This window comes from Oryctolagus cuniculus, chromosome 9 (assembly GCF_964237555.1).
Source record: "Oryctolagus cuniculus chromosome 9, mOryCun1.1, whole genome shotgun sequence".
Lineage (NCBI taxonomy): Eukaryota > Metazoa > Chordata > Mammalia > Lagomorpha > Leporidae > Oryctolagus > Oryctolagus cuniculus.
Genome location: NC_091440.1, coordinates 122187686 through 122214502, shown reverse-complemented (window position 1 = coordinate 122214502; position 26817 = coordinate 122187686). Strand labels below are relative to the sequence as shown.

The 26817-nt window shown below is 40.3% G+C and overlaps 1 protein-coding gene across 4 annotated transcripts in view; it reads left to right on the top strand.

The window, feature by feature from the left end:
* BCAT1 (branched chain amino acid transaminase 1) overlaps nucleotides 1-26817 on the top strand; it is a 138215-nt gene that overhangs the window by 53760 nt on the left and 57638 nt on the right. For all 4 annotated transcript variants that reach the window (XM_051850336.2, XM_070049507.1, XM_008259519.4 and 1 more), the window contains 2 exons: nucleotides 13223-13333; nucleotides 16451-16570. In XM_051850336.2, coding sequence (XP_051706296.1) covers nucleotides 13223-13333; nucleotides 16451-16570 — 231 coding nt within the window. The remainder of the gene's footprint in view (nucleotides 1-13222; nucleotides 13334-16450; nucleotides 16571-26817) is intronic.

The window sequence follows — 26817 nt, the reverse complement described above, 5'->3', positions numbered from 1 at the left end:
TTTGTAAAATAGTTATTTTTTCATTAAAATATGTTAACATGTCAAAGTTTATTTTTGTGAAATTTTCTTGTTTTTAGTATGATACAGATAGAATAATCACATAAATAAAACTCTTTGTCTTCATAATTTCTAAAAATATCCTGAGGTCAAAAATTTAAGAACTGCTGCTTAACGATATCTTTCAGAATGCAGTTGCTGGGACCGGTGCTGTGGCGCAGCGGGTTAAAGCCCCAGCCTGCAGCGCTGACATCCGTATTGCCACTGGTTTGAGTTCCGTCTGCTCCACTTGTAATCTAACTCCCTGCTAATGTGCCAGGGAAAGCAGTAGAGGATGGTGCCTGCAGCCATGTGGGAGACCCAGAAGAAGCTCTGGCTCTTGGCTGCGGAATGCCTCGTCCTGGTCCATTATGTCCATTTAGGGAGTGACCCAGCATATGGAAGACTCCTCCCTCCCTCCCTCTCTCCCTCCCTCCCTCCCTCCCTCTCTCTCTCTTTGTGTGTGTCTACTTCTATCTGTAACTCTTTCAATTAAATAAAAGTTTTTTGAATGAAAGAATGCAATTGCTGATCATACCATGAGTTGAAAAAGAAAGGAGAAAACTTGTTATCAAAGTGGTTTTACCCATTTTATGCCCACCCACCATGAATATTTCTGTTATGCCACAACCTTGACAACTCTTAGTATAGTCAAATTTTATAATTTTAGGTAATGTAGAATGACATCTCAATTAGGATATTACTGTGCACTTCCGAAAAGGTTGAATCTCATATATTTGTTGGTCAACTGGATGTCTTTTTTGAAGTGCTTACTTTTTCAAATCTCTTGCTCACTTTTCTATTTCGTTATCTATTGGTTTTCTGTGTAAGAAGTTTATTGATGACTTGTTCAATCTCTGCACGGGTTACAGAATTACTTAGATTTTCTAATGTTTCTTGAATCACTTTTGGTAAGTTTTATTTTTTCTTGGAATTTTCCATCTTATATCTGTTTTCAAATATATAGGTATGAAATTGTTATAACAACCCCTTGTTAAGTTTTTGAGGTCCGCAGCATCTGAGTTTTTGTGTTGTTTGTTCATTCATTCATTCATTCATTATTCATGCCTTTTTTATTGTTACTGGTTTTTTTTTTAATTTTAATTAGGGAATACAAATTTCGTATATTTCATATATACAAATTCAGGAGCATAGTGATACTCTCCAGCCTACCCTCCTTCCCATCCATGCTCCAACACTTCTTCTTCCCTCTCCTATTCTCTCTTAATTTGTGCAAAGATCTATTTTCAGTATACTTTATACTTTGAAAGTTAACCCCTACACTAAATAAAGAGTTCAACGAATAGTATGAAGAAAAAAACACACTTCCTCAACAGTAAAGAAAAAGGCTGTAAGCAATCAATCTCAAAATGTCTGTTTCGGGCCAGCGCCGCGGCTCACTAGGCTAATCCTCCACCTAGCGGCGCCGGCACACCAGGTTCTAGTCCCGGTCGGGGCGCCGGATTCTGTCCCGGTTGCCCCTCTTCCAGGCCAGCCCTCTGCTGTGGCCAGGGAGTGCAGTGGAGGATGGCCCAGGTGCTTGGGCCCTGCACCCCATGGGAGACCAGGAAAAGCACCTGGCTCCTGGCTCCTGCCATCGGATCAGCACGGTGTGCCGGCCGCGGTGGCCATTGGAGGGTGAACCAACGGCAAAGGAAGACCTTTCTCTCTGTGTGTCTCTCTCTCTCTCACTGTCCACTCTGCCTGTCAAAAAAAAAAAAAAATGTCTGTTTCACTTCAATATATTACATTTTAGATACTCTATTACCTTGGGTCAGGGAAACATATGATATCTTTTTGGGACTGGCTTATTTCACTAAGTATAATGGTTTCCAGTTTCATCCATTTTGTTGCAAAACAAAGCATTTTATTTTTTTCACAGCTGAGCAGTACTCCATAGTGAATATATACCATAATTGCTTTATCCAGTCATCAGTTGATGGGCATCTGGTTTGATTCCATACTTTAGCCATTGTGAATTGAGCTGCACCGAACATGGGAATACAGATAACTCTTTCATATGCTGATTTATTTTGGTTTGGGTAAATTCCCAGGAGTGGGATGGCTGGGTCATATGGTAGGTCTATATTCAGATTTTTAAGATATGTGTATACTATCTTCCACGGTGGCTATACATTCTCACCAACAATGCATTAGGGTACCTTTTCCCCCACATCCTCACCAGCTTTTGTTGTTTGTTGACTTCTGTATGAAAGCTGTTCTAACTGGGATGAGATGAAACCTCATTGTGATTTTGATTTGTGTTTCCCTGATGACTAGTGATCCTGAGCATTTTTCAAGTGTCTGTTGGCCATTTGAGTTTCCTTTCTTAAAAAATGGCTAAGTCCATTGCCAATTTTAAACTAGATTGTATGTTTTGCTATTGTTCAATTTCTTGAGCTCTTAAGATTCTGGATATTAATCCGTTATCAATTCTGTAGTTTGCAGATATTTTCTCCCATTCTGTCTGCTGCCTCTTCACTTTGCTGAGTACTTCTTTGCAGTGCAGAAGTTTCCCAGCTTGATGTAATCCCATTTGTCTATGATGGCTTTCATTGCCTGTGCTTCTGGGGTCTTTTTCAAGAACTCTGCGTATACCAAAATCTTGCAGTGTTTCCCCAGTGTTCTCTAGTAATTTGATGGTATTGGGTTATAGATTTAGGTCTTTGATCCATTTTGAGTGAATTTTTGTGTAAGGTGTAAGGTAGGGGTCTCGCTTAATACCTGTGCACGTGGAGATCCAGTTTTCCTAGTACCATTTGTTGAAGAAACTATCCTTGCTCTGGGGATTGATATTAGCTCTTTTGTCAAAGATAAGTTAGTTGTAGATGTGTAGATTGATTTCTGGAGTTTATATTCTGTTTCATCGGTCTACACATCTGTTTTTGTGCCAATATCAGGCTGTTTCAATGCTAACTGTATGTAGTATGTATTGAAATCTGGTATTGTGATGCCTCTGGATTTGTTTTTGTTGTATAAGATTGCTTTAGCTATTCAAGGTTTCTTGTAATTCCATATGAATTTTAGCATTGTTTTTTCTAGATCTGAGAAGAATGTTCTTGGTATTTCGATTGCTATCTTTTTCAGGTTTAGGAAGTAAGGTGATGTTGGCTCCATAGAAATAATTCGGAGGATTCTCTCTGTTTTGATTGGTTTGAATAACTTGAGAAGAAGTGGAGTTAGTTCTTTAAATGTCTGGTAGGATTCAGCCCTGAGGCCGTCTGGTCCTGGGCTTTTCTTTGTTGGCAGGGTCTTTATTACTGATTCAATTTCTGTTTTGGTAATGGGTCTATTTAGGTTTACTGTGTCTTCATGGCTCAGTTGAGGTAGGTTGTATATGTCCAGGCATCTGTTCAATTCTTCTAGGTTTCCTGATTGGTTGGCATATAGCTTTGTAGTAATTTTTGACGATTCTTTTTATTTCTGTTGTTACATTTACATTTTCTTCTCTAATTTTATTTATTTAGGTCTTCTCTTTCCTTTTTTTTTTTTTTTTGGTTAATTGAGCCAATGTTGTGTCAATTTTGTTTATTTTTTTTCAAAAAACCAGCTCTATGTTTTGCTGATCTTTAGTATTTTTTTTGTTTCAATTTTGTTGATTTCTTCTCTAATTTTAATTATTTCTTCTACTGGTTTTGGGTTTGGTTTGCTGCTGTTTTTCTAGATTCTTGAGGTGCATAGATAGTTGGTTTAATCGGTGCCTTTCCAGTTTTTTGATGTAGGCACCAATTGCTATAAACTTTCCTCTTAGCACTGCTTTTGCTGCATCTCACAAATTTTGATATGAGATATCAGAATCTTCACTTGTTGCCAGAAATTTTTTGATTTCTCTTTTGATTTCTTCTATGACCGATTGTTCATTCAGAAACAAGTTGTTCATTCTCCATGTGTTTGCACGTGATGTAGAGATTCTTGAGTTGTTGTTGATCTCCAGCTTCTTTCCATTGTGGTTAGAGAAGATGCATGTTATGATTTCAGTTTTTTTGAATTTGCTGAGACTCACTTTATGGCCTAGCATATGGTCAATCTTAGAGAAAGTTCCATGCGCCAGAGAAAAAAATGTGTACTCTGTGGCTGTAGGGTGGAAGGCTCTGTAGATATCTGCTAGGTCTATGTGGTCTATCGTGTCAGTTGTTTCCTTTTTGATTTTCTGTCTGGTTGATCTGTTCATTGCTGAAAGTGGGGTATTGAGTCCCCCATTACTATTGTATTTGAATCTTTATCTCCCTTTAAATCCCTTAACAATTCTTTTAAATAGCCAGGTGCCCTGTAATTAGGTGCATATAGGTTTTTAATAGTTAACATCTTCCTGTTGAATTGTTCCCTTAATCATTATATAGTGCCCTTCTTTGTCTCTTTTAACAGTTTTTCTGTTAAAGTGTGTTTTGTCTGATATTAAGATGGCTACACCAGCTCTTTTTTGGTTTCTGTTGGCATGGGATATCTTTTTCTAGCCTTTCTCTTTCAGTCTGCATGCATCTTTGTTGGTGAGATGTGTCTTTTGTAGGCAGCAAATAGATGGGTTTTGTTTTTTAATCCATTCAGCCAGTCTGTATCTTTTAACTGAGGAGTTTTGATGTTATGTATTGTCTTCACTTGTTTCCAGAAAATTTTTGATTTCTCCTTTGACCCACTGTTCATTCAGGAGCATCTTGTTCAGTCTCCATGTGTTTGCATATGTTCTAGAAATTCTTGAGTTGTTGATTTCCAGCTTCAATCCATTGTGGTCAGAGAATATTCATGGTATGATTTTCATTTTTTTTTTTGAATTTGCTAAGACTTTCTTTATGACCTAGTATATAGTCTATCCTAGAGAGTGTTCCATGCTGTGATGAGAAGAATGTATATTCTGCAACTGAGGCATGAAAAGTTCAATAGATATCAGTTAAGTCCATTTGGTTCATAGTGTCGATTAGCTCTGTTTTTTTTTTGTGTGTGTGTGAATTTTTCTGTCTGGTTGATCTGTCTATTGCTGAAAGTGGGGTGTCAAAGTTCACAATTCTGTTGTAATGAAGTCTGTGTCTCCCTTTTGATCTGTTAACTTTTCTTTTAAATAGCCAGATACCCTGTAGTAGGGTATATATACATTCATTATAGTCACATCTTCCTGTTTAATTGATTCCTGAATCATTACATAGTGCCCTTCTATGTCTCTTTTAACAATTTTTGAGTTAAAGTGTATTTTGTATGATATTAGGATGTCTATACCAGCTCTTCTTTGGTTTCTGCCAACATGAAATATATTTTTCTATCCTTTCACTTTCAGTCTGCATGAATTTTTGTTGTGTTTCTTGTAGGTAGCAAATAGATGGGTCTGGTTTTTTTTTTTTGTTTGTTTGTTTGTTTGTTTGTTTTTAACAGGCAGAGTGGACAGTGAGAGACAGAGAGAAAGGTCTTCCTTTTTCTGTTGGTTCACCCCCCAATGGCCGCTGCAGCCAGCGCACCGCGCTGAACTGAAGCCAGGAGCCAGGTGCTTCCTCCTGGTCTCCCATGCAGGTGCAGGTCCCAAGCACTTGGGCCATCCTCCACTGCCCTCCCGGGGCCACAGCAGAGAGCTGGCCTGGAAGAGGAGCAACCAGGACAGAATCCGGCGCCCCAACCAGGATCAGAACCTGGTGTGCCGCGGCGCTGGCAGAAGGGTCTTGTTTTTTAATCCGTTCAGCTGATCTATATTTTTTAGTTGGAGAGTTGAGACCATTTGCGTTCAAGGTTACTATTGATAAATAACAACTTGGCCCTGCCGTTTTTCCATAAATATTCCTATTGTTTACTTTGAATTTCCTTCATAGTTTTCCTAGATTTCCTGTTTTCACCTCCTTTGATAATAATAACAACCTTTCTGTGTTTCTGTGTGTAGCACATCCTTAAGCATCTTTTATAAGGCTAGATGAGTGGTAACAAACTCTCAATTTCTGTTTGTTGTTATTTTACCTTCATTCATAAATGAGAGCTTTGCAGGGTACAGTATTCTGGGTTTACAGTTTTTTTCTCTTCAGATTTAAAATGTCTCTCACCATTTTCTTCTAGTCTGTAGGGTTTCTGATGAGATTTCAGCTGTCTCATTGGAGATCCTCTGAAAGGAATCTAGCATTTCTGTCATCCACATTTTAGAATATTTTCTTTATGTTTTACTGTGAAAAGTTGAACTACAATGTTTCATGGTAAAGATTTTTCTGGTCATGTCTATTAGGAGTTCTGTGCACTTCCTATACTTGGACATCCCTTTCTTTCTCCAAATCAGGGATGTTTTCTATAATTATTTCACTAAATAAGCCTTCTAGTCCATTACCTATTTCCACACCTTCAGGAACTCCTAATACCTGTATGTTTGGTCATTTGATAGTATCCCGTAAATCTCTAAAACTGTTACTTTTCTAATTTCTTTTTTTTTTTGGTCTGACTGAAAGATTTCTAAAGATTTGTCTTCTTACTCCCATATCCTTTCTTCTACCTCACCAAGTCTGTTAAGACTTTCCAGTGCATTCTTTATTTGATCTGTTAAATCCTTCATTTCTAATATTTCATTTTGGTTTCTCTTTAAAAAATCTCAATTTCATGGGAAAAATTTTTATTCTTGTCATCTATGGATTTCTTTAATTAATGGATTAGCTTCTGATTGCTTCTGAGTAATCCTATGATTAATCTTTTAATTCTGTTTCAGGCATTTCATCAATCTCTTCATCTTCACATTCTAATATTGATGTATTGCTGTATTCCTTTGGGGGCATCATGGTGTCTTCCTTGTTTCTTAAATTTCTGCATTTATTTTAGACAATTGTAGAGATACTTGATTTTTTCCTCAGATGGTTTTTATCTATGAACTATTCTTCTGTGGCTTAGTGGAATGTCTGCTCTTTCAGTGAATACCCAGTTGTGTGCTGGGTTTGGCCAGGAATCTCTGGTCACTGGTCCAGGTTGGGTTCAGTAGCCAGGTTGGACATGGTAGATCTCTTGATAACAGAAAAGAGGTGTGGTCACACCCTCATCTCTTTTCCAATGTGATCAATGCCTGGGTATTAGTCCTTAGTGGGTACAATACTTACCTGCACTGTAGTATGAATCATACAAAAGATTTGTGCACTCCTTGCTATGAGCACATATCCCACTTCAGTGACCCACCCCAAACAACCAGGGGACTCTGAGCATGTGTGAGCACAGATCCCATGGCAGTGACCCAGCCCAGGCAGACAGGGGACTTTGAGCATGTGTGAGCACGGATTCCATCAGTCCTCCCAGCCCCATTCATTCAGCGGGTAATGTGGATTTTTCCCTGTGCTAGAATCTCTGGATCACACACGTACACAGTAGCCTCTGGCCAGATGTCGTCCTCTCCCCTGCCGGTTGTACCAGAGCTACCACCACCAGTATTGCTGAGAAGGTGGCATCTTGTCTCAACCAGTTGCCATGCACATGCACAAGGACTTCCGCTTATGCCCAAAATGGCGCCCACCCTCTCAGCCATTTGCTGGGTGCCGTTGTGGGTTTGGTGGGGTGAGAGAAATGTGTCCCCCTTTTTCCTATGGGTCTGCTGGTACCTCTCCCTCTTAGGACTCCAGGCTGGACTCACGCCACATTCGCCCTCCAGCTATATCAGCAGCGGCAGGAGTTGTGGCAGATTAAACATCTCACCTTGGTCTCCAGAGCTGTCACTTTCTCGGGCTCTCATCTGCCCGATGTGTTGTGTTCATGTGTTGTGTTCATGTTCAGGCTGCGCGTCCACTTCTTGCACACAGACCCACGGTGTTCCTGTAGCTTCTGTAGAATTTCTACTGCAGTTTTCTCTGTAACTGTCCCCTGACAATGTATTTCTTAAACTTTTTTGCCTTTTTTTATTTTAACTTTTTTATTATTTTTTTTTCACAGGTAGAGTTATAGATAGAGAGAGACAGAGAGAAAGGTCTTCCTTCCGTTGGTTCACTCCTCAAATGACCGCTATAGCTGGTGCTGTGCCGATCCGAAGCCAGGAGCCAGGTGCTTCTTCCTGGTCTCCCATGCAGGTGCAGGGGCCCAAGCACTTGGGCCATCCTCCACTGCACTCCCAGGCCACAGCAGAGAGCTGGACTGGAAGAGGAGCTACTGGGACTAGAACCTGGCGCCCATATGGGATGCCAGTGCCACAGGCAGAGGATTAACCAAGTGAGCCACGGCGCCGGCCCCACATTTTTCTTTCTTTCTTTCTTTCTTTCTTTCTTTCTTTCTTTTTTTTTTTTTTTTACTACTTATTCCTAGACTAACACAGCATGCTATTCCCTATTCTGCCATCTTGGAATTCTCCAATCTGTCAATTTGTAGGAGTACTTCATATATTTTTGACATAGATCTTTTGTCAGTTATATACGTTATAAATATCTTCTCCCACATTCTCTCTCTCTTTTTTTTAATAGTATGTTTATTTGTTTAAAAGGCAGCATTAGAGGAAAAGACAAAGAAAGGTCGAGATCTTCCATCCAGTGGTTTACTCCACAAATGGCTGTAATCCCCATGGCTGTGCCAGACCAAAGACAGGAGACTGAAACTCCACCGAGGTCTCCCGTTGGGTGGCAAGGGCCTAAGCACTTGGTCCATCTTCTGCTGTCTTTCCAGGTGCATCAGCAGGGAACTGGATGAGAAGTGGAGCAGCTAGGATCGGAATTGGTGCTCATATGGTATACCTGTGTTGCAGGCAGGGGCTTAATCCACTGTGCAAAAACAGTGGCCAACAACACTGGCCCCATCTTCTCCCACATTCTTTTTTTTTTTTTTTTTTTATGGTTTTTTGATGGCAGGAAACATTTAAATTCAGAGCAATCTGTTAGTGCTTGCTTTATGTTGGCTGTTTTTCTCTGTGTCTTGTTTAGACTTTAAATATTTTTTGAAGTTAATTTTTGTATGAGGTGGGGTCTATTTTTTTTTTTTCCTCTACAGACCCTCAGTACTATCCACGTAGACTGTACTGTCTTTTTGCCCTCTGATAAATGGAGTCAAGTCTCATGTATACAGGTGTCTATTTTTGTTTCATTTTCTTTTCTGTCTTGGTCTCTGTTCCCTTTTCCTGTTACGCTTGATTGCCTACACAGTTGCCCTGCACCGTCTTAATGTCTCAGCTAGGACAAGGCCTTCTTCTTCCTTCAGCAGTGCCTTGGCTGTTTGTAGCCATTCTCTTTCCCACGTGGCACAGCAGATTAAACGTCTGCCTGCTATGCTTTCATCTCATGCGAACCCTGGTTCAAGTCCAGGCTGTTGCGGCCATTTGGGGAGTGAAATAGCGGAGGGAGGACCTGGCTCTGTAACTCTCTCTGTAATGCTGCCTTTCAGAATAAATAAGTAAATCCTAAAGACAAATGAAAAGAAATCAGTTTAGGGGTCATAACTTGGTAAAAGGTTGTGTTTTCCTTTTGGGTCTTTGACTTTTGTTAGATTTCCACCATTATCCCCAAAATGTTCCTTTTTAAAAAAGAGTGAATTATTTCTTTATTCGAAAGGCAGAGTGACAGAGAATGGAAGGTAGAGAGGGAGAACTAACCCACTGGTTCATTCCCCCAAATTCTTGCAGCAGCTGAGACTGGGCCAGGCAAAAGCTTGGAGCCAACAACTCCACCCAGATCTTTCATGTGAGTGGCAGGAACCCGTCTGCAGCCTCTCAGGTGCATTAGCAGGAAGCTGAATTGGAAGTATTGAGTGTCTGGAACTCACAGGACACTCTGATAGGGGATGCAGGAGTCCCAAGCAGTGGCTTAACCACTGCACCATAGTGCCTGAACCAGTAATTTACTGTATTTTAATTCTATTATAATTAGTGCTTTTGGTTTTTGACTACTGCTATTATATAGGAATATAATTTTGCATCTGGCCATTTTGCCTAAACAAATAATCTCAAAAGATTATCCATCATTCCATCTGGATTTTCTATATATTCAATAATAGTATTTATGTTCCATGATCTATGACAGCTTTGTTTTCCAGACCTTATATTTTATTTCATTCTTCTTAACCTTATTATACTGATGCTGTACTATTTGATTAAGTGGTTACAGCAAGTCATTTGTGATAATTTGAAAAGGGAATCTTTGTGTTTGACCATTAATCATCATCTTTGCCACGTGTTTATATATACTTTGTCACTTAAAAGAACTCTTTTTTTCTTTGTTACCTAGAGAACTTTAAAATATTTACTTGAAAGGCAGAGAGATAGACACATAGAGAGGTCATCCATCTGCTCGTCTCTCCCCAAATGCCCTCAACAGTCAGGCCTGATCTAGAAAGAAGGAAGGAGCCTGGGACTCAGGTCTCCCCCATGGGTGGCAGGGACCCAATTACTTGAACCAATGCTTGTTGCCCCCATGGTGCTCATTAGCAGGAAGCTGGACTCAGCCAGAACTTGAACCCAAGCACTCCAAAATGAGCTTTGGGCACCACAGTGGAGTTTTAACCATTGCTCTAGATGCCTGCGTCCAAGAAAACTTTTAAATCATAAATGAATATGTGATTTTATTAGAAACATGTGCTGTATCAAATGAGATCACTGCCTAGGTTTTTTAAATCACAAATGCTGTTGTGAAATCACATTTTCTGGCCGGCACCAGCTGTGGCTCAATAGGCTAATCCTCCGCCTTGCGGCACTGGCACACCGGGTTCTAGTCCCGGTCGGGGCGCCAGATTCTGTCCCAGTTGCCCCTCTTCCAGGCCAGCTCTCTGCTGTGGCCTGGGAGTGCAGAGGAGGATGGCCCAAGTGCTTGGGCCCTGCACCCCATGGGAGACCAGGAGAAGCACCTGGCTCCTGGCTTTGGATCAGCGCGATGCATTGGCTGCAGCGCGCAGGCCGCAGCGGCCATTGGAGGGTGAACCAATGGCGAAAAGGAAGACCTTTCTCTCTGTCTCTCTCTCTCTCTCACTGTCCACTCTGCCTGTTAAAAAAAAAAAATCACATTTTCTTTTATTAAACCAGTCTAATTCAGAAATAAATCTGTCATGTTTTGTTATTCTTTTGTGTATGTTTAATCTGCATTGCTCAATGAGATTTTTATAGTCTTTACATATATATGGAACTACCTCATTAAGTATACGCACTTTTTTGTTTTTCTATATCTTTTAATTGACAAATAATAATCGCATATATTTTTATGGTATACAATGTGATGTTTTGAGATATGTAACATCAGATTACTTAAATAAAGCTAGTTAACAAACCTATCATCTCACTTCAATCATTTTAATCTCAAAAAGTTACTCTTTCTGGGCCGGCGCTGTGACGTAGTGGGTAAGGATGCCACCTGTGGCACTGGCATCCCATGTGGGCACCAGTTCAAGTCCTGGCTGCTCCTCTTCTGATCCAGCTTCCTGCTGTGGCCTGGGAAGGCAGTGGAGGATGACCCAAGTGCTTACACTCCTGCCACCCATGTGGGAGACCTGGAGGAGGCTCCAGGCGCGTGGCTTCAGATCAGCACAGCTCTGGCTGTTGCGGCCATTTGGGGAGTGAGCTAGTGGGTAGAAGACTTCTCTCTCTCTCTGCCTCTGCCTTTCAAATAAATAAATACATCTAAAAAAAAAAAAAAAGGTCTTTCTAGCTGAAATTCTCCCTACCGATCTCCTCTCCCCAGCTTCTAGTAATCACTGTGCTACTCTGAACACTTATGGGTTTTCACGTTCAGAGTCCTGGTTTAAGTGAGAGCATGCGCAGTTTGTCTCAGTGCTGGGCTCCTTGCGCTTAGCCTGGTATCCTCCCAGGTCGGCCATGTTGTCCCAGATGCTATGGTTTCCTTCTTTTTAAAGGCTGGTTGGTATCCCATTGTGTGCGTATATCCCAGGTTTTCTTTATTCATTCACCTTTATTCATTCCATATCTTGGCTATTGTAAATAATGCTGCAACAAACATGGAGTGCAGGTGTCTCACTGACATGCTGTCTCCTTTGGGTGTAGAGTGCTGGATCCATAAGATAGTTCCACTTCTGATTTTTCGAGGAGCTTCTCTACAGCTTTCTGTAATGGCTGTACTAATTTACATTTGCATCGAGTTCCTCTTTCTCCACATCCTCGCCAGTATTTACAATCTTCTGTGTTTTTGATAATAATCATTTTAAGTGTATGTTTTTTTAAATTGTGAAGTAAATTGAACCTTGTGAAGTTACCTCTTTATCTCTAGCAACGTCTTGCCTTGAGGTTCTATTTTGTTTAGTATTTATTAATACTTGTATGTATGTCACTAGGTTTATTTTAGATATTTGCACGATTTATCTTTTTCTGTATCTTTTTGTTTCAGGTGTTGTCAACTCTGTCCAGTTTGACAACCTCAAGGTTTTCAGTGAAGTTTTAGCTTTATTATGTCTAATAAGTTAATGTATTTGGACATAAATGCAATGTCTTTGTACATTTTAATTGTACTGCACGGTTACATTTTTGTGATGTCATACTTTAGGCTCTAAACCTCTAAGGGCCCTTCTTTTCATTATCATTCAATTCAACATATTTTCTCATTCTTAGTATTCTTCTTTGATCCATAGTTTACTTTGTAAAGAATTTCTGACTTTCAAAAATACAGGTATTTGGTTGTTATCTTTTTGGTATTGATTCTGGCTTATCTTGTGTTTGGAAAGCCTGTGAAAAAAACTGTATTTTTGTGGTCTCTATGGCCATCATATAAGGTTTTTCTGTTCAAGTTTTCAAAATCTCTACTGAACATTTTAGCCTGTTTGTTCTATCAGTCACTTAGAGAACGAGTGTTAAAGTTTCCCACCAAAAGTATTGATTTTTCTCTTTGTTCTGTATTTATCAGTGTGTACTGACTTCAGAATCTTTGAGTCCCCACAGTGGCTTTTCTGGGGTGACATTTTGAAGAAGGAGACAAAGCCTTGACATCATACAGTCTTTGAGTGCCAGCTTTCTGTGGTTTGGGGGACTGCATCAGCTCTGCACATCCAAATTGTTTGCTATCTAGAGTTCGAATGAGCTGCATGAAATTAAAGGAAATGGACAGTTTCGCAGGCTGAGGGCAGCTGAGTGACGTGGAGGCTTTGGTGTCTGTGTGTTGTCGAGAGACAGTTAATTCATGCTCTGTGAGTGGGCAGGTTTTACTGTTCTCTTGCTAAGAGTAATAATATCAAGTTCAGATCAATGTCAACAGCTTCTCGGGATGAGTGAGATGAGTGCCCATAGAACAGTCAGCCTGCTGCACACGGGCATTGTTTTCACGAATTTCTCTTATATCTCTAGTTGTTTGAAGGATTGAAGGCGTTCCGAGGAGTAGATAATAAGATCCGATTGTTCAGACCCAATCTCAACATGGATAGAATGCTCCGATCGGCTGTGAGGACAACGTTGCCGGTAGGTAAATTTAGTTTTTGTGATTCGCTAAAGGTCGTGGATTTCTCATTTCTGATTAATGAGACTAATGTTCTGTACCAACTGTGTGATCATTGACACTCTTTCTTAACTGTTTTGCAAGGAAATCATCAACACCACTTAACAATTCCGTATTTCTATTTCTTTGTGAGTATCTGGGGAGATTAATGTGTATATGAGTGATACAGGATAAGAAAAATAAGGAGATCTCAGGACCATATGAAATTTTAATGTAGAAAATGCAAAATCTGTGCAACACAGATATCGTAGGGGTGTTTTGTCTAATTGCTTTAGGTATTAACGATATAAAGTGATTTAATTATTTTTATCTTAAATTTTGTTTTGATATTTAAAACAGATATTATAAAAGACTTCTATACGGTCTTTGGATCCTGACCATAGCATTGTTAGGGAGCAGAATTGATTATAAAGTTTATTAGATGCAACCCCCTAAGGCTCACATCTAGGTAAGAAGTGTCTCAGGTTGTTTTGGTGATCTTTTTCCACTGAAAAATGCCCTTCTCTCCTGTTACGTGTTCTGTGTTTCTGACCTCCAGGCCCAAGCTGTGCGTCGAAGAAGTCTGGGTACAGCTAAATCCAAGGAAATGGCTCTTTTTTTAGCCAGGCTGTTCCTTTTCCTGCTTATGTTTGTAATTCAGGCTTTACCTCCCTCCTTTATGCACAATGATGTGAGGGTATTTTCAAAGGTTTGTAGAAAAAGAATTAAAAACACTTCAGTCAGCTTTTCATGGCTTAACTAAAATTCCCGAGAGGAGCTTCCTAGGAAGGAGGCTTATTTGACTAGCAGATTGGAGGTTCACCATCTAAGATTGCATGGCCCCATTGGGTCAGCATCTGCTGCAGGCCAGCGGAGGCCGTATTCCCTGGAACCAGGAAGCAGACCGACACAGGGAGCTCGCTAGTCCTCTGCCCTCTGTATGTTCTCTCCTCGTATACTGTCGTGGGTTGACCATAGAGCTCCACCCTGGCAACCTGATCCAATCCAACCACATCCCTAAATCCTCGCCTTCAGACACTGAAATTGGATCAAGTCTCCACTGTAATCCATCAACCATTGGCTTTAATCCAATAGCCACTAATGTGAGACTTTGGCGTTTCAATGTCTATGAGTTTGGGGAGCCAAATCCTTTACAGACCATAGCAAATAGAGAAGATTAATTTTGGTGCAAAAACATTCTGAAATCCATGCATAGTTTTTTCATGAGATAAATTTTCCATGATCCCTCATGTGCATGAAATTCAAGATTTTTGTTTCTGTCACAAAATAAGCTTATCGCTTACTATTTTTTAAGAAGATTTATTTATTTTATTTGTAAGGTAGAGTTACAGAGAGGCTGAGGCAGAGAGAGAGAGTAAGAAAGAGGTCTTCCATCTGCTGGTTCACTCCCCAGATGGCCACAGCGGCCAGAGCTGAACTGATCTGAAGCCAGGAACCAGGAGCTTCTTCCTGGTCTCCCATGTGGGTGTGGGGGCCCAAGGACTTGGGCCATCTCCTACTGCTCACCCAGGCCATAGCAGACAGCTAGATTGGAAGTGGAGCAGCCGGCTCTCCAACCAGTGCCAGCACTGCAGGTGGCAGCTTTACCTGCTATGCCACAGCGCCAGGCCAATCACTTACCATTTCTTATGATGACTTACTTATTTGAAAGGTAGAGGCACAGAGTGAGAGGGAAAGATAGAAGGTTTTTTCCATCCACTGATTGACTCTCCAAATGACTGCAACAGCCAGCTCAACACCAGGCCAGCCAGGAACCACGAGCTCCTTCCTGGTCTCCCACATGGATGACAGGGACCTGAGATTTTGCAGCGTTTTCTGCTGCCTTCCGAGGCAAATAAGCAGTAAGTTAGATTCAAAGCTTTCTCTAATACAGGATGCCCTCATTGCAAGGGCAGCTTACCTCTTTGTACCACAGTGCTGGCCCCTAATTTTATCTTGTAGTTAGGTTTGTAATTGTAGTCTTGTAATTATGAAAAAAGTTTTCAAATTTTTTGAAGTATAGTAGCATAAAGGAAATTAATGTAAAATCTTTTGATTTTTCCTAGTATCAATTGTTTTTTAATTTTTTAAAAAATTTATTGAAGTTATATAAGTTTCATGTATTTCATGTACACAGATTTAGGAACATAGTGATACTTCCCATCCTACCCTCCTTTCTCCCTCTCCCATTCGTACTCTTCATTTTTACAAAAATCTGTTTTCATTTATTTAATGATTATAAATTTTTTTAAAAGAGAGGTAGAGGCAGAGAGAGGTCTTCCATCCTCTGGTTCACTCCCCAGATGGCTGCAATGGCCAGAGCTGCGCCGATCCGAAGGCAGGAGCCAGGATCTTCTTCTGGGTCTCCCACTTGGGTGCAGGGGCCCAAGGACTTGGGCCATCTTCTACTGCTATCCCAGGCCACAGCAGAGAGCTGGATAGAAAGAGGAGCAGCCGGGACTAGAACTGGTGCCCATATGGGATGCTGCCGCCTCAGGCCAGGGCTTTACCCTGCTGCACCACAGTGCCAGCCCCAGACTTAACTTATTTTTAAGCTGTCACCCATCAAATATATGAAAAAGGTTGTCTGCTAAGAAATAAACCGCTCTTTGCTTTTTCACTTAACTGTAAGGTTATCTCTTTTGCTGATTTTTAGGATACCTTAACATATACTGATTGTATAGTGATGTATTGGTTGTATGTATGTTACCAGTAACTTCACCCAGTTTGTTGCTTTAGATTTTTTGATGAAAATAGTCAAATTGTATTTATTTCCTTCATAACTTTTGTTGTACAGTTTTTTTTTTTGAGAATCCTTTCAAACCTGAAGTTCACAGAGATATTTTATGATTTTTTTATGAAAGACATTCTAATTGTAATTGATTTGCAAGTATGGTAATAGGTGGGGATCTAATTTCTCATTTTTCTTATGGAGCTTATATATTTCTGCTTGTTGTTTGGGGAATAATCAGTAACAGAAAAATAATTTTGCTTGGTTTTGTTGTTACAATTTTAATAGTCTAAAAGCTTCCTTGATCACACTGACTATAATGCTATAGTAAGAGAAAATTTCTCATTTGCTGTGCTTTTCACTCTTCCAGGGATTTGATAAGGAAGAGCTTTTGGAGTGTATTCAACAACTTGTGAAATTAGATCAAGAGTGGGTCCCTTATTCAACATCTGCCAGTCTATATATTCGTCCTGCCTTCATCGGAACTGAGGTACAGGCTGGCTCCCTATTCGGTGTAGTCTGGTGGAGGGTTGTTTGAAATTAGTAGTAGTGTGTAGATAAATAGCCCACAACAGGCACATTAATTATTTCTTTCTCCTGATTATCACCAGTAGGGGTAGCACCTGTTTTAGGCTTTTGGGGCCATACAGTGTCTGTCGCAATTACTCATCTCAGCCATTGTAATACCAAAGCCGCCTTAGACAGTATGTAGATGAGTAAATGAGTGAGACTGTGCTGTTTGCCAACGAGTCAAAACTAATAATCATTCTGCAGTTTACAAGGACAACACTGCCCCGAGGAAAAGTGGTTAATGGTTTTGAAACTTGGGGAAGAGAGGGCCGCTCATTTTTATGTTCATTTTCTTTTTTTTTTTTTAACTTTTATTTAATGAATATAGATTTCCGAAGTACAGCTTATGGATTACATTGCACCCCCCATGACTTCCCTCCCACCCACAACCCTCCCCTTTCCTGCTCTCTCTCCCCTTCCATTCATATCAAGATTAATTTTCAATTTTCTATATATACAGAAGATCAGTTTAGTATACATTAAGTAAAGATTTCAACAGTTTGCACCCACATAGAAACACAAAGTGAAAAATACTGTTTGAGTATTCGTTATAGCATTAAATCTCAATGTACAGCACATTAAGGACAGAGATCCTACATGAGGAGTAAGTGCACAGTGACTCCTGTTGTTGACTTTACAAATTGACACTCCTGTTTATGGCATCAGTAATCTCCCTATGCTCCAGTCATGAGTTTCCAAGGCTATGGAAGCCTTTTGAGTTCACCAACTCTTACCTTATTTAGACAAGGTCATAGTCAAAGTGGAAGTTCTCTTCTCCCTTCAGAGAAAGGTACCTCCTTCTTTGATGACCCATTCTTTCCACTGGGATCTCACTCACGGAGATCTTTCATTTAGGTTTTTTTTTTTTTTTTTTTTTTTCCAGAGTGTCTTGGCTTTCCATGCCTAAAATACTCTCATGGGCATTTCAGCTGGATCCGAATGCCTTTAGGGCTGATTCTGAGGCCAGAGTGCTGTTTAGGACATCTGCCATTCTATGGGTCTGCTGTGTATCTCGCTGCCCATGTTGGATTGCTCTCCCCTTTATTTATTCTATCGGTTAGTATTAGCAGGCACTAGACTTGTTTATGTGCTCCCTTTGACTCTTAGTCCTTTCATTATGATCAATTGTGAACAGAAATTGATCACTTGGACTAGTGAGATGGCATTGGTACATGCCACCTTGATGGGATTGAATTGGAATCCCCTGGTATGTTTCTAACTCTACCATTTGGGGCAAGTCAGTTTGAGCATGTCCCAAATTGTACATCTCTTCCCACTCTTATTCCCACTCTTATATTTAACAGGGATCACATTTCAGTTAAATTTCAACACTTAAGAATAACTGTGTATTAATAACAGAATTAAACCAGTCATATTAAGTAGAACAGACAAAAAAATACTACGAGGATAACGTATTAAGTTGTTCATTAACAGTCAGGGCTATGCTGATCAAGTCACCGTTTCTCATAGTGTCCATTTCACTTCAACAGGTTTCCTTTTTGGTGTTCAGTCAGTTGTCACTGATCAGGGAGAACATATGATATTTGTCCCTTTGGGACTGGCTTATTTCACTCAGCATGATGTGTTCCAGATTCCTCCATTTTGTTGCAAATGACTGGATTTCATTGTTTTTTACTGTGGTATAGTATTCTAAAGAGTACATATCCCATAATTTCTTTATCCAGTCTACTGTTGATGGGCATTTAGGTTGGTTCCAGGTCTTAGCTATTGTGAATTGAGCTGCAATAAACATTAGGGTGCAGACCACTTTTTTGTTTGCCAATTTAAATTCCTTTGGGTAAATTCCAAGGAGTGGGATGGATGGGTTGAACCGTAGGGTTATCTTCAGGTTTCTGAGGAATCTCCAGACTGACTTCCATAGTGGCTTGACCAGTTTGCATTCCCACCAACAGTGGGTTAGTGTCCCTTTTTCCCCACATCCTCGCCAGCATCTGTTGTTGGTAGATTTCTGTATGTGAGCCATTCACACCGGGATGAGGTGAAACCTCATTGTGGTTTTGATTTGCTTTTCCCTGATTGCTAGTGACCTTGAACACTTTTTCATGTGCCTGTTGGCCATTTGGATTTCCTCTTTTGAAAAATGTCTGTTGAGGTCCTTGGCCCATCTCTTAAGTGGGTTGTTTGTTTTGTTTTTGTGGAGTTTCTTGATCTCTTTGTAGATTCTGGTTATTAACCCTTTATCTGTTGCATAGTTTGCAAATATTTTTTCCCATTCTGTTGGTTGTCTCTTCACTCTCCTGACTGTTTCTTTTGCAGTACAGAAACTTCTCAATTTGATGCAATCCCAATAGTTGATTTTGGCTTTGACTGTCTGTGCCTCCCAGGTCTTTTCCAGAAATTCTTTGCCTGTGCCAATATCTTGAAGGGTTTCTCCAATGTTCTCCAATAACGTGATGGTGTCAGGTCATAGATTTAGGTCTTTAATCCATGTTGAGTGGATTTTTGTGTAAGGTGTAAGGTAGGGGTCTTGCTTCATGCTTCTGCACGTGGAAATCCAGTTTTCCCAGCACCATTTATTGAATAGACTGTCCTTGCTCCAGGAATTGGTTTTAGATCCTTGATCAAATATAAGTTGGCTGTAGATGTTTGGGTTGATTTCTGGTGTTTCAATTCTGTTCCATTGGTCTATCCATCTGTTTCTGTACCAGTACCATGCTGTTTTGATAACAACTGCCCTGTAGTATGCCCTGAAATCTGGTATTGTGATGCCTCTGGCTTTGTTTTTGTTGTACAAGATTGCTTTAGCTATTCGAGGTCTCTTGTGCCTCCATAAGAATTTCAGCATCATTTTTTCTAGATCTGAGAAGAATGTCTTTGGTATCTTGATTGGTATTGCATTGAATCTATAAATTGCTTTTGGGAGAATGGACATTTTGATGATGTTGATTCTTCCAATCCATAAGCATGGAAGATTTTTCCATTTTTTGATATCCTCTTCTGTTTAAGATTTTGTAATTCTCATTGTAGAGATCTTTAACGTCCTTGGTTAAGTTTATTCCAAGGTATTTGATTGTTTTTGTAGCTATTGTGAATGGGATTGATCTTAGCAGTTCTTTCTTAGCCGTGGCATTGCTTGTGTATACAAAGGCTGTTGATTTTTGTGCATTGATTTTATACCTTGCTACTTTGCCAAATTCCTCTATGAGTTCCAATAGTCTCTTAGTAGAGTTCTTTGGATCCTCTAAGTAAAGAATCATATCGTCTGCAAAGAGGGATAGTTTGACTTCTTCCTTCTCAATTTGTATTCCTTTAATTTCTTTTTCTTGTCTGATGGCTCTGGCCAAAACTTCCAGAACTATGTTAAATAGCAGTGGTGAGAGTGGGCATCCATGTCTGGTGCCAGATCTCAGTGGAAATGCTTCCAACTTTTCCCCATTCAATAGGATGCTGGCCATGGGTTTTTCATAAATTGCTTTGATTGTATTGAGGAATGTTGCTTCTATACCCAATTTGCTTAGAGTTTTCATCATGAAAGGGTGTTGAATTTTATCGAATGCTTTCTCTGCATTTATTGAGATAATCATATGGTTTTTCTTCTGCAGTCTGTTAATGTGGTGAATCACATTGATTGATTTGCGAATGTTGAACCATCCCTGCATACCAGGGATAAATCCCACTTGGTCTGGGTGGGTGATTTTCCTGATGTGTTGTTGTATTCTATTGGCGAGATTTTTATTGAGGATTTTTGCGTCTAGGTTCATCAGGGATATTGGTCTATAGTTTTCTTTCAGTGCTGCATCTTTCTCTGGCTTAGGGATTAAGGTGATGCTGGCTTCATAGAAAGAATTTGGGAGGATTCTATCTTTTTCGATTGTTCTGAATAGTTTGAGAAGAAATGGAATTAGTTCTTCTTTAAATGTCTGGTAGAATTCAGCAGTGAATCCATCTGGTCCTGGGCTTTTCTTTGTTGGGAGGGCCTTTATTACTGTTTCAATTTCTGTTTCAGTTATGGGTCTATTTAGGTTTTCTATGTCTTCCTGGTTCAATTTAGGTAGATTGCATGTGTCCAGGAATCTATCCATTTCTGATAGGTTTCCCTGTTTGCTGGCATACAAGTCCTTGTAGTAATTTCTGATGATTCTTTTTATTTCTGTGGTGTCTGTTGTTACGTTCCCTTTTTCATCTCTGATTTTATTGATTTGGGTCTTTTCTCTTCTTTTTTTAGTTAGTTGGGCCAATGGGGTGTCAATTTTGTTTATTTTTTCAAAAAACCAGGTCTTCGCTTGGCTGATTTTTTGTAATTTTTTTTTTGATTCAATCCTGTTGATTTCTTCTCTGATTTTAATTATTTCTCTTCTCCTACTAGATTTGGGTCTGGTTTGCTGCAGTTTTTCTCGGTCCTTGAGATGCACTTAAAGCTCATTTATTTGGTACCTTTCCAATTTCTTGATATAGGCACCTATTGCTATAAACTTGCCTCTCAATACTGCTTTTGCCATATCCCATAAGTTTTGATATTTTGTGTTGTTATCCTCATTTACTTCCAAAAAGTTTTTGATTTCTTGAATGACCCAGTGTTCATTCAGGAGCATGTTGTTCAGTCTCCATGTGTTTGCATACTTTCTAGGGTTTCCTGATTTGCTAATTTCCAGCTTCATTCGGCTGTGGTCTGAGAAGCTGCATGGTATGATTTTAATTCTTTTGAATTTGCTGAGATTTGCTTTATGGCCTAGTATGTGATCAATCCTAGAGAAGGTTCCATGCACTGCTGAGAAGAATGTAAAGTCTTTAGATGTAGGATTGAAAGTTCTGTAGATACCTGTTAGATCCATTTGGGCAATAGTGTCGATTAAATCTGCTGTTTCCTTGTTGATCTTCTGTCCGGATGATCTGTCTATTTCTGAGAGTGGAGTATTAAAGTCCCCCAGTACTATTGTATTGGAATCTAAGTCTCCCTTTAAGTCCCTTAACATATCTTTTAAATAGACCGGTGCCCTGTAATTAGGTGCATATACATTTATAGTAGTTACATCTTCCTGTTGAATTGAACCCTTAATCATTATATAGTGCCCCTCTTTGTCTCTCTTAACAGTTCTTGTATTAAAGTTTATTTTGTCTGATATTAATATGGCTACACCTGCTTTTTTTTGGTTTCTGTTGGCATGGAATATCTTTTTCCAACCTTTCACTTTCAGTCTGCTTGCATCTTTGTTAGAGAGATGTGTTTCTTGTAGGCAACAAATAGTTGGCTTTGGTTTCTTAAGCCAATCAGCCAATAGGTGTCTTTTAACTGAAGAGTTAAGTCCATTAACATTTAATGTGGCTATTGATACATAGTGACTTTGCCCTGCCATTTTCCTGGAGATATTTTCTAGTATATGTTTTGAGGTTCCCATGCTCTTTTACTGGTAGGTTTTCTTCCTTTACCTTCTTTCATATTGATGGCCATGTTTCTGTGTTTCTGAGTGTAGCACATCTTTAAGTATCTTTTGCAGGGCCGGACGAGTGGCGGCAAAGTCTTTCAATTTCTGTTTGCTATGAAAGGTCTTTATTTCACCTTCATTCACAAATGAGAGCTTAGCAGGATATAATATTCTGGGCTGGCAATTTTTCTCTCTTAGCACCTGTGCTATGTCTCGCCATTCCCTCCTAGCCTGTAGTGTTTCTGATGAGAAGTCTGCTCTGAGTCTAATTGGAGATCCTCTGAGAGTAATCTGACGTTTCTCTCTTGCACATTTTAGGATCTTTTCTTTATGTTTCACTGTGGTAAGTTTAATTACAACGTGTCGTGGTGAGGATCTCTTTTGGTCATGTTTACTGGGGGTTCTATGAGCTTCCCGTACTAGGATGTCTCTGTCCTTCTCCAAACCCGGAAAGTTCTCTGCTAGTATCTCACTAAAAAGGCCTTCTAATCCTTTCTCTCTTTCCATGCCTTCAGGAACTCCTAGAACTCGAATGTTGTTTTTTTTTTAATAGTATCCTGTAGATTCCCAACAATATTATTTAGATTTCTAATTTCCTCTTCTTTTCTTTGGTTTGACTGTATGTTTTCCTGTGCTCTGTCTTCTAAGTCCAGTATTCTCTCTTCTGTTTCACTGACTCTGTTTTTAAGACTTTCTAATGTGTTTGTCATTTGATCTATTGAGCTCTTCATTTCATTTTGATTTCTCTTCACTATCACACTTTCCTGTTCTACTAGTTTCTGCGTTTCATTTTGATTCTTCCTTAAAATTTCATTTTCGTGAGAGAGATTTTCAATCCAGTCCAATAAGGATTTCTGTAGTTCAAGGATTTGCTTTTGAAAACTTCTAAATGTTCTTATCATAAATTTTTTGAAATCCGTATCTTGCATTTCTTCTATCTCATCATCTTCATAATCTTGGCTTGGAAGAGCCTTGGAGGCTTGAGATGGGTGTGGCCTGAGAGTTCTGCTTGGTTGTTCCGGGTTACGGGTGTGCAAAGGTGACACCCTCAGGTTATGCGTGGTAAATCTCTCTCTTTTTATTTATTTATTTATTTTATTTTATTTTTTTATTCAGGAGGTAAGTAATACTGCAAGGCTGAGCAGAATTGATGGTATTTAGCTTCCGATCTCTGGCTTCTACCCAAAGAGTCTGTGTGGGCTCAGTTTCTCCTGCGGACTCCCACTGGTTGCCTAGGCTACTGAATTGTAGTGCCTCAGTTCCTTAGCTCTTCCCTTTTGTTATGTATATCCAGAGTGGGACCTTCTGTTTGTCTCTAGCTGGCCTTTGCAAGGTTGGCAGAGAGAGAAACTGGTCTGTACCAGTACCCCCCCACCTTTTTTTTTTTTTTCCTTCTCTCCTGTAGTCAGTCTGGTAAACTTTCCCACCTCAAGTCCGCTTCCCTCTAGATTCTGACCACCGTTTCCCCGCCAATGTCTCGGGTTACTGAGCTCACCTCCCCTTCCAGCGCCAATGTTTGGACTCAGAGCCCTGGGCGTCCCTGCTCTCCCCGCTGGTCGTCTGTATCACATCCACTCCCCTTCCCACACTGGCGCGCAGACCCTACGGCTCCCGCAGCTCGGCTTCCGCGTGGTTTGCGACCTTGCACTCCCCGTAGGTCCTCCAGATCACAGCCACTAGATCCGGAAGAGTTTCCTCTGCAATTTTTTCCTGATCCTTTTTCTGAGACTACCGTAACTCCACTTTTATTAAACTAAATTTTCCCGGACTATCGGTGCGCGCCCTCACTATTCCGCCATCTTGGCTCCGCCCCTATGTTCATTTTCTTGAAGTCTTAGAGTTACTTTGGTAAAGACTGGGAATTTAGGGCTCATTTTCTATACAGAAAATGCAAAAAATCCAGTTCACAGTTTGAGTTTGGGAAGGAACTTAAAGAACTAGAAGGCCAGGTTTAAACAACGTGCTGGTAACATCTTTCTGTAGATGTTCTGGTTGGGTGCCCCAGCTCCAAGGAGGCGTGGGCATGGGTATGCTTGCAGACAGGGCAAGGCCGTTTGTGTTGGTGAGTGTGTTGTATAAAGGCCCTGTCACTTCTCTCTTGTATCTACTGGGTAGCTGAAGCAAAGGGATGATGAAAGGAGGAGGTTGAATGTGGGCAGCAGGTGAAGAGGGTGGAGTATGTGACAAAAATTAGGAACTGGGAGTGTGAAATGAGCTTTTTTGTTGCCGTCTAACCATTTTTTTTCTCAGGTGTATTATTGTGTGGCTACTGAGTTTTCTACTAGGTTGTTTGGGTGCATAGAGTAGGAGCCAGCATTATGGTGTAGTGGGTTAAGCCACCACTTGGAACATCAGCATCCCATATCCAAGCGCTGGAATCCCAGCTTCTCCACTGCCCATCCAGCGACCTACTAATGCATCTGAGAACACAATAGAAGATTGCCCAAGTCCTTGGGCCTTTACCACCTGTGTGAGAGACCAGGATGGAGTTCATATCTTCTGGCTTCAGCCTAGCCCACAGACTTTTACAGACTATTACAGACTTTTGGAGAGTGAACCAGCTATTGGAAGCTATCTCTGTAGCTCTCACTTTCCATTCCTGCATCTCTCCCCACTTCCTTCTACCTCCTTGTCTCTTTCTCTGTTACTCTGCCTTTCAAGTAAATAAATCTTTTTTAAAGTAGGGAAATACATAATAAACAAGGAATAAATACCTAAATGGACCTGTGACATTCTTTAATGCTTTTTAATAGACTTCAAAGACTCTAGATGATAAGAAATGTGTGTTTAGCCTAGTAGTTAAAATGACCACGTCCCACATTACAGCATCTCGCTTTAATTCCTGGCTCTGGCTCCTGACTCCAGCTTCCTGCTAATGCAGACCCAGGGAAGCAGTGGTGTTGGCTCAGGTTTTTGAGTCCCTGCCAACCATGTGAAAGACCTGGATTGAGTTCCAGGCTCCTGGTTTTGACTCCATCCCAGTGCTAGCCATTGGGGGGGTGTTTGGGGAGTGAGACAGTGTATGTGAGTATCTGTTTCTCTCTCTCTCTCTCTCTCTCTCTCTCTCTCTATATATATATATATATATATATATATATATATTATATATCTCCTTTTCTCCCCCTCCCCACTCCACCATCTTCCTATCTCAGCTTTCAGCTAACAACTTAAAAAGAATCTAAATAATAAATCTAAATAATAAATTACCATCTCCCTAATAAACTTTGAATAACTAAGGCAGTTGAAAAGTCATCTACTTCCTTAGGTTTTTGGCATTTTAATTTTGTTGAGTATCCTAGGAAGAAGTGGTTTTTAAAGTTGGTTGAAACATTGTGATGAATCTCAAAGCACTTTAGTTACTCTGAGACATGGTACCAATCCAGGATCTGAGTCCTCTGTGTTTAGTTTGTTGAGTCTTGGTCATGGGTGCATAATGGATTTTGTTCATTGTTTTTCCTCTGAATCTTTTGACTTAATTATGTGACTTTCATCCTTTATTTCATTATTAATGAATTATATTAAATTAGTTCAATTTTGAATGTTAAATAAGCCTTAAAGGATGCTGAGCTAAATTCTACTCGATAATTGTGAATATATCTTTATATTTAGTTTGCTAATATTTTGTCTAGAATTTTTGTGTCACTGTTTATGAAACATGTTCTGAAGTTTTCTAATTCTATAATTTAATAAATCTTTAGCCTCCTTAAATATTATAATCTACAGATAGACAGGATCTCAGCTCTGAGTTTTTAAATCTAGCCTACAAGTCACAAAAATCCTATTTTAAAAATAATTTATCTACTTTGAAAGAGAGAGAGAGATCTTTCATCCACTGGTGCAGACAAATGTCTGCAACTGCTCAGGTTAGTCCAGGCTGAAGCCAGGAGCTAGGAACTCCTCCAGGTCTCCCCTGTGGTGGCAGGGGTGCAGGCACATTGGTAAGAAGGTGGATTGGAAGTGTTGAATAGCCAATACTTAGAATGATGCTCCAATAAGGGGCGTGGGCATCCCAAGTGGCAGCCTAACCAGCTGTGTCACAAATACCTGCCCCAGTAATCCTCCATTAGGGATCCCCTAGCTGTTTGTATCTGAACCACCCAGGTGTTACTTAAAATAAATCTGTTGAACCCATTCCCCAGAGGGTTTTTTTTTTAATTTATTTATTTGAGAGGGAGAGTTACAGAGACAAGGAGGAGAGACAGAGAGATCTTCTGTTCATTGGTTCACTCTCCAAGTGGCCACAATAGCTAGAGCTGGGCCAGGCCAAAGCCAGGAGCCCAGAGCTTATTCCAGGTCTCCCATGTGGGTGCAGTGGCCCAAGGACTTACACCATCCTCCGCTGCCTTCCCGGGCACATTAGCAAGGAGCTGGATCCTATGTGGAGCTGCTGGGACTCAAGCTGGTACCTCTTTGGGATGCTGGCACTGATGACAATGGCTTAACCCGCAATGCCACACACTGGCCCCTCCCCAAAGATTCTGATCAGCTAGATCCCGTAGTGGTTATGATGCCCACTCACGTTCCAGAATCTTTTACCACAAATGCCTGCCAAGTGGTTCTTTATCAGCTGTACTCTGTCAGCTTAATATTGAATTGTGCTTTTGGACTTTAAAGTCTACATGAGTGACAGAGGCCCGCGCATTCTGGCCATCCTCCACTGCTTTCCAGGGGCATTAGCAGGGAGCTGGATCACAAGTGGTGCAGCTGGGACTTGAACCTGTGCCCACCTGGGATGCCGGCATTGTAGGTGTCAGTTTAACCCACTCTGTCATAATTCTCACCC